Here is an 8,608-nt window from a genome sequence, read left to right on the forward strand (position 1 = left end):
ACGAAATGCATTGCAGGTGGTGGACCAGTGGCATTGTATTGGGGTTTAGGGGTCTAGAATCCTGTTGTAATGTCCAATGGTGTTAATTCCACCTGAAGCAGGGGCTGTGGGATGTACTGTAAGATGACCCTTACATACACTGGTCAAGGCAGCTCAGCTGGTAGCACACAGACAGGGAAGCAGAGCAGGCAGTATAGTTACAGAGAAGATGTACAGTAAGCAGCATTCTGGGCCGAGCTGTGCTGAGCACGCAGGGAGATGTGGTGCTGTAGCAGGTTAGAGAATCGGGAAGTTAGCACAGTCAGAAACAAAGCTGAGTTTGTAAGTGTGTAGACAGTACAAGCACAGAGAACACTCCAAGAGGCATGGTCAGAGAGAAACAAGGGTGAGGTCCAGGTAGCAAAGCATAAGGGAGAATCTGATGGTGTTGTTATAGTAAACAAGACAGGGTCAAAGAAGAGTAGCACCGAAAAGTAACAAGCCAAGAGCTGGTCGGGGAACAAAGTTGTAAAGACAAGCTGAGGCCAGGATTCCAAACAAAGCATAGCTAGGGAACAAAGCTAGAGAAGCACAGGACGCTCAGAGATGAAACTCTATAACAGAGCCCTGCACAGTGTCAGAGCAGCCCTTAAATATCCTGAACCACCTGAAGTGGGCGAGATCATAAATTGCCAGGTGGTCTATGTCTCCTGTCATATAGGTATCTATGGCAACCAGCGCTGAGTGACATTTAGGTGCAGCAATCAATGCTAGCTCATCCTGTAGTGCACCAGTGGGAACAAGCTGGACACCTCTATCAATGTTTTAGAGAGCAGTGACTGTTTGTCTTTCTTTTCTAAACTGTTATTATAAACTCCAATAAGCATTTAAATACACAGAGGGAGCACTTTAATGTTTTGAATATAAATTATATATATATATATTGGTGAGTTATTTTCAAGAAAGGTAAAGAAATAAATGATTCCTTTCTCTTACTTTTTCTCTTAAATTTGCAACAGAAACCCCATGACGTCACCCAGGACAAGAATGAGGTCTTAAAGTCAACGGAAGACGACAAGAGAAAGCTGGACAACAGTGACGTCATAAAGTCAGAGGACGGCATATGACTGAAAGGACAAAAAGTAACAATTCACGTGTAAATATTCCGAGGACTTGCGTTTGAGCTTTCTGTATGCTATAATGTCATTTTTGTTCTGATAAGTATCAAGGCATGCCCCCACCCTACTGCACACTTCTACAGGGACACACCATCACTTCTCCAAACAGGAGCCCCCTTGTGAATTGAAATATATTGTAGAGGCATGCATTAGATCTCTGTTTTTGATTCTGTTGACATCTTTCCATAAACAGCTAAATACGTCAGAGTCAAACTATTTTTTTTTTCCTTCAGTGCCAGAATATAACTTCATAATTGGATGCCAAATGTTTGAAACTGATTTGACCTGTGACGCCCAATGATTTGCATTGATTTTCCTCTGCTGGTAGGCCCTTTACATGACAAAATCCAAAACAAAAAGAATATCGAAAATGAATATTTCATGTCACGTATGCAGTGTGGCATTGTGCTGCACTTCTCTCTAATTAGATCCCACTGGGAAAGCTAGAAAATTCTGCAGTAGGAGAAGAACATATAAAAAAGGTGAATACTGAGGCCTTTAATTCTTGCCTCTATGTACTGTAGAGTCTTAGTTTTTAATTGAACAATTACATGAATTACACATACAGGCAAACATTACTGTGGGAACATTTCCTTTATTCAACTATACTACAATATACCATAGTAAAAACAAAAAAACACTAATTAAAAAACAGGGAAATCAGGAAAAAAAGCATTCTATAGCTCTGAGAGCTGACCTAGTGCATGCTATAAACTAGAGGTCTCCAATCCTGGCCCACTCCAGCAAGTATTATAGGTCACGATTAAATCAGCATTATTCTAAATATTGGGACAATATTGTGAGCAACTCAACAGGTGATTTAACTGAGCAATATACAGATCATGTAGGACCCAGATCAAGCCTACTGTACATTCAGTATGCAAGAGTCTATTTATTGGTCAGATTACTTGCTTAATTGATCAATAACCTCCAGGTGTTCCCAATCTTCAGACATGTGACCTGTTAGCTAGATTGGGGCTCTCCAAGACCAGGGCTGGAGACTCCTGAACTGAGCAGACTGGGCCTGTACAGGACCAGGGCTGGAGACTCCTGAACTGAGCAGACTGGGGCTGTCCAAGACCAGGCTGGAGACTCCTGAACTGAGCAGACTGGGGCTGTACAGGACCAGGGCTGGAGACTCCTGAACTGAGCAGACTGGGGCTGTCCAGGACCAGGGCTGGAGACTCCTGAACTGAGCAGACTGGGGCTGTCCAGGACCAGGGCTGGAGACTCCTGAACTGAGCAGACTGGGGCTGTACAAGACCAGGGCTGGAGACTCCAGAACTGAGCAGACTGGGGCTGTACAAGACCAGGGCTGGAGACTCCAGAACTGAGCAGACTGGGGCTGTACAGGACCAGGGCTGGAGACTCCTGAACTGAGCAGACTGGGGCTGTCCAAGACCAGGGCTGGAGACTCCTGAACTGAGCAGACTGGGGCTGTCCAGGACCAGGGCTGGAGACTCCAGAACTGAGCAGACTGGGGCTGTACAGGACCAGGGCTGGAGACTCCTGAACTGAGCAGACTGGGGCTGTACAGGACCAGGGCTGGAGACTCCTGTACTGAGCTGAATGGGGCTCTCCAGGATTGGGGTTGGAGACTTCTTTACTAACAGGACTGGGGCTCTCCAAGATGAGTGCCGGAAAACTACCTGTATTAACGGCATTGGGGCTTTCCTAGAACAGGAATGGGGACCATTGATATTGATCATGGGAATCCCCTGCAAATGTGAATGCATGGTATACTCAAAGCACACCTGTGGTGACACTGTCCAGATGTACTGTGGTCTGCTATCAAAAATATAAATGTACAGCACATTTGTTATGTCAGTTGTTAACATGTGTTTGTAAATGGGATATCATTTTCCTTTTAGACAATATCAGTATTTACTCTCTCCAAACTCACTGGCTTTTTGTTGCAGAGTGTACTGTATGCACAGTGCAGTGATCTGTAAAGAAAATAACCAGAACTGGTAGAACGTTCACAAAAAGACTGATTGCTGTAATTTCATTTCAAATTCATCGGTTCTCATTTTGAGCCTTTTTTTTTTTCGTGGATCCACTTCTTCCCCAGTGAGAACAGTTTCCCGTCCTGTCAGGAGAAGTACCTCAGCTGCAGGGCAGGCTGTCGGAGGTTTCCTGCTTGCTCAGTTGGTTAAGTTAATAAGTAACTAAAGCTTTCCTCAGTTCCATTTCAATATACTGATGTACTCCCTAAGGATAAAATCAAATTATTTAACAAAGGCACCGCAACTGCACTAACAAATGACATTTTCCTTTACGTTTTAATTAATTTCCTTCTATCAAATACAGAAATATACCAATTAAAATGAAGAGAAAGGCAAAGGTGAGAATCCGTTGTTTTGTTTTCCTGTGATTGATTGATCCGAATCCATTAAAAAAATAAATGAACAAAACCTCCAGACGCTGTAGCTCTTGGAATTAATTACGGAAGGTGGAAGCCAGAATCAGAAACAATTTCTTTTTCTTGTTGTGAAAAAGTCCGAATGCACACAGGAGGGGAGACGAATGCACATTTTCTGAAAATGTGGCATTCATGTGTTATAGTGTACATGCTGCGTGATTGAGGTCTCGAAAGTGTTTACTTTTTACTCTTTCTCGAGAGTGGAATGAAGAAGAAGTGAAACAGTTGACAATGCTCTGGAAATCACGAAACCAGTTTCAAAAGCTTTAACTGCAATGCTTTGAGTTTTATTCAAAAGCATTCCATGGTTAATGGCTTTAACTGAGGGTCAGGGTTCAAGACATTGCTTCTGTATCTTTGAGCAAAGCACCATTCAAATTGACTCCAGTAAAATACCCTGGTGTAGAAAAGGGTCACCTTGTCACCATTGTAAATGACATTTTGTTCACAATTCGCTTAGATAGTAACACACAACAGTAATATTGTCATCGTATGGGACATTATGGTCGCACTACTGGTAAAGGGGCAGTGTGGTGGCTCTGTGGCTGGAAGGTTGCTGGTTCAAATCCCGCAGCCGGCAGAGGAATCCTACTCCATTGGGCCCCTGAGCAAGGCCCTTCACCCCAACTGCTCCAGGGGTGCTGTACAGTACAATGGCTGACCCTGTGCTCTGACCCCAAGCTTCTCTCCCTGTCTGTGTGTCTCATGGAGAGCAAGCTGGGGTGTGCAAAAAGATAAATCTTAATGCAAGAAATTGTAAAGGGTTAATAAAGTGATGTTATCATTATTATTATTAATGTTTCTTTATTGGCCCTATACAAATTCTTGCATTAGGAATTTGTCTTTCCGCAGACCCCAGCTTGCTCTCATAGACACATAGACACGGAGAGAAGCTGGGGGTCAGAGCGCAGGGTCAGCCATTGTACTGTACAGCGCCCCTGGAGCAGTTGGGGTTAAGGGCCTTGTTCAGGGGCCCAACGGAGTAGGATTCCTCTGCCGGCTGCGGGATTTGAACCGGCAACCTTCCAGTCACAGGCGCAGATCCTGAGCCACAGGGCCACCGCATAATTATTATCAAGGGCATAATTATTTCATAACCTAATCCTGACAGCGTTGGTAAATATTAGCATTACAGTATGTCAAAGAAACACAATCTGAACATTCTACTCTTTAAAAGTTAAAAGACATATTACCGTATACAGTAAATGCCTGACAACATATTTACATCTTATGTTGTATGAAAAGTATAAGCATACATCAGTTTCACTCTTGTTATGAAACGAACAATTACTAGTGGTCAGCTCTAGCCTGGCTAGTTAAAGCTCCATTAATACGTTAGAAGGTTTGTTTTAAGTACTGTAATTCTGCGATTACAGGTTACAACTAGGAGGTTTTGCAAAGTCACCCTGACGTGATGGATGTTGTGATGCCTTTTATCATCGAAATGCTACTGTTTTGGCCAAGAACACAAAAGATGTCAAACAAAATGGCATTGGAAAATGCACCATTAACATGCATTTTACAGTAGGACAGTTTTGTACATAATTGTGGCAACGCGCTGCTCTGTCAAGTTTGCCTGAATTCCTCTGTATATTTCTCTTCACGAGGGTTTTTTTTCTTGTCAAGTCACATGCCCGTGTGTTTCGTTCAAAGCAATAATTTAAAAATACGAAAAGGAAAAAAAAAAGTGCGCAGTTTTATAATTCACTTTGTAATATGACTCTTGTATCTGTAGGTTAGAGGACTGTTGGCTAACATTTCTGTGCGTACGTGGAATACTTGACAATCAATCTCTTTTATTTCTGGAAATTACTTAGGATGTTGTACAACAGGAGACTAAACATTAGAAAAAGGCCCACCATGCCAGTGTGCCAAATCAGAAAAACAATGTACCTATTGGAAAATGTTGTGAACATGTCTGATTTTGTTCCTTCTTGTTCACCTTTCTTGAATAGTCTTAACCTGGTTTTAATGTGGAAAGAAATGAATGATATTACCAGTTCTGTTGAACTGGCCCTGTCCAGCTGGTGCAATGTAGATTTTAAATTCTTTATGTAGAAGAAAAAAATCCTGGAATCCCACTGGAGCTCAGCAGGTGTGAGGCTGGTCAGTACCTGGATGGGAGACTCCTGGGAAAGCTGAGGCTGCTGCTGGAAGAGGTGTTAGTGGGGCCAGCAGGGGGCACTCACCCTGCGGTCTATGTGGGTCCTAATGCCCCAGTATAGTGACGGGGACACTATACTGTAAAAAGGCACCGTTCTTCGGATGAGACGTAAAACCGAGGTCCTGACTCTCTGTGGTCATTAAAAATTCCAATGCTTTTCTTAAAAAGAGTAGGGGTGTTACTCCTACATTGTGGCCAAATTTCCCCCTGGCCTTTACCACTCATGGCCTCCTAATAACCCCCATCTCTGAACTAGCTCCATCACTCTGCTCTCCTCCCCACTGAGAGCTGGTGTGTGTGAGAGGACTGGAGCATCATCCAGGTGGGGCTGCACACTGGTGGGGGTGGAGTGGAGTGTCCAGAAAAGTGCTACTGTATATAAGTGTAAGGAATTATCATCATCATCATCATCATCATCATATGGCTCGTGGTCACACTCAGAAACACATATGCTGCTCATAAGCATCTCAGAATACTGGTTTTTCCCTCAAAAGTTCCAAGACCTTTTCTTTCTTGAGGAAGAAACAGAAAACACACTCTTGTGAAATTGAGAAATCATTGTACGAGAAGTAAAATCACGTTAAATCCCTTCATTAAAAGCAAACCAAGCCATACAACAGTACCAACAAGAAGCAGGTGTCATTAAGAAACCAGAATCAGCCTATTAGAATGTTATGTTTAAATACTATAACATGAATTTTTTTTTTCTAGGGTTACCTCATGCACAGCCAAGCACTGACTTTGTTCTCTCTGCCTCTGAACCAGAGTATGAGTTAAATTCTTTTGACACCAGCCATGTGTCACACTAGACCATGACTGAGGGCTATATAAGCTACAGTACATCACTTCAGTTTACTTGAGAAATGTTCTCATTCTCTCACCTATGGTCAGCTTACTCATACGTTGTCTTTTCCTATACTGCCTGACAGCAGCAGGATAGCTGAGAAAATCAAACTGAAAACACAGCCATCATCTGTCATACACATCCATGCTACATTATCTGACAACTGAAATGTGCTCATTTTCTGTCCCTTATTAAGTCTGAGGTCATGAAAGTTTGAAATTTGGGGTATTTATCTGCTCTTTCTTTGTCTTGCAGAGGAGTGACTTGATAAATGCCTTTACTCAAAATGTAGATCTTTATAGATGTTTGAAGCTAGGTGTAAAAGGTTTTATTTTTCATGTGGTACAGTATAATCCTTGCTCCTGCAATATGAGTTACTAAAATCCACAATAAAGTACATAAAAACTTTAAATATTCTAAAGCTACTCTATCGTTCTGCCTAAAATGAATCATTTTAATGGTTGCACACTTTAAAAAGTTTTATTTAGCAACACCCTGGCTTTCTAAGCTTTCCATGTAACTGGGTGTGCTGGCACCTGAATTCTAAAACCTTGGGCTGTCAGAACAGCAGGGAGCTACAGCAGATTTCATTGTTTGCCTTCAGCATCAGTACCAATCTTCCAGACATATTTCTCTCGCGGGCGCTTTAGAACAGGGCATATGAAAATCAATAAATAAAATCAGTTAAATTCAAATTGGTCTTTTTTTTTTCTTCCCCAAAACGCCGGCTGACTGTTTTCTGCACACCCCCTCCTAGCCCTGTTCTTTCAGAATTTCTGTTATGTATTTGGAACACACAGTAAACACACAACCAGTGCTCTTAAAATGTAGAAACATTTAACAATGTATGTGAAATGTAGCACTTTTTCATGGGATGCATTTAACATACACTGTTGCCATACAGTATCTGAGTGTTCCACTAGAACAAAGGTCACAACACCGGAAACAAAACAACCACTTTATTACATAGTAATTACAATGTAATAGCCATGATATAGGTATTAGAAATGTTCATTTCAAGGTCTAGAATCTAGAGGTTTTTTTTCTCAAACCACAATGTAGAATTCCCCATCTGACCGGTTTTGATTTCATTATCTGATGTATTACTTAACTTACGTCCTCTCAGCAGACCTGGCTGCACAGATTTGTAAGAGACCTTTTCCTTTCTAAAATAAATAAATGATACAAGGGGGGGCTGTAATGTTTTAGATCTAGAGGAACTTGTTTCTGCTTGTTCTGAATTGAATTTATTGTATATTGTCCTTCTCAAATAAATCATTTGGAAAAATCTTCCAATACCTGTGTCATTATTGTTGTTATGATGACTATTAAAATGTTTTACTATTATGATAGGCACTTCTGGCAGAATTCATTAATTTGAGTCTGTTCATTATCTCGCCAGCATCAATTGTTACAATAATGTGTTCAGAAATCAGAGACAGTGGTTGAGCTATTCAGGCTATTCACATTTTTCCTGTGATATTCTGTCATTATTAGGAATTGGATGGCCAGCATTTTAAAGTGTTACTATTAGCTTATTCAGATGGAACTACAGTACATACTGATTAAGATGTAGAGGCACACAGCATGCATCACCTTATTTCTCTGTTTGCAATCACTTCTGATTGTTAAGAAGTTGAAATATAGCAATCACATGTCAAACTCTTGCTGTCTTATACTGTTTTAAAGCAGGTATTAAACGAGGCAGTTATAAGCATGCTTATGCTCTTATGTTGTAAGCACAGATGTAATGGAGTTGCAGCACCTACTGTATACAAGTCTGTACACTCTGAACGGCTATTCTTTTGATTCACAGTTTATCACTGCTCTATCACCTTGCAGCTCACAGCTGGTTACTCACTGGAGCTCAGCAGGTGTGAGCCTGGTCAGTACCTAGAGGGGAGACTCCTGGGAAAGCTAAGGCTGCTGCTGGAAGAGATATTAGAGGAACCAGTAGGGGGCGCTCACCCTGCGGTCTGTGACGGTCCTAATGCCCCAGGATAGTGACGGGGACACTATAC

The 8,608-nt window shown here is 41.8% G+C and overlaps 1 protein-coding gene across 2 annotated transcripts in view; it reads left to right on the forward strand.

The window, feature by feature from the left end:
- luzp2 (leucine zipper protein 2) overlaps nucleotides 1-7,883 on the forward strand; it is a 146,399-nt gene extending 138,516 nt beyond the window's left edge. For both annotated transcript variants that reach the window (XM_015338685.2, XM_015338686.2), the window contains exon 12: nucleotides 999-7,883. In XM_015338685.2, the coding sequence (XP_015194171.1) occupies nucleotides 999-1,106 (108 nt within the window). In that variant the 3' untranslated portion in view covers nucleotides 1,107-7,883. The remainder of the gene's footprint in view (nucleotides 1-998) is intronic.
- The last annotated feature ends 725 nt before the right edge of the window (nucleotides 7,884-8,608 follow it).

The sequence above is a fragment of the Lepisosteus oculatus genome, chromosome 21 (genome assembly GCF_040954835.1).
Source record: "Lepisosteus oculatus isolate fLepOcu1 chromosome 21, fLepOcu1.hap2, whole genome shotgun sequence".
NCBI lineage: Eukaryota > Metazoa > Chordata > Actinopteri > Semionotiformes > Lepisosteidae > Lepisosteus > Lepisosteus oculatus.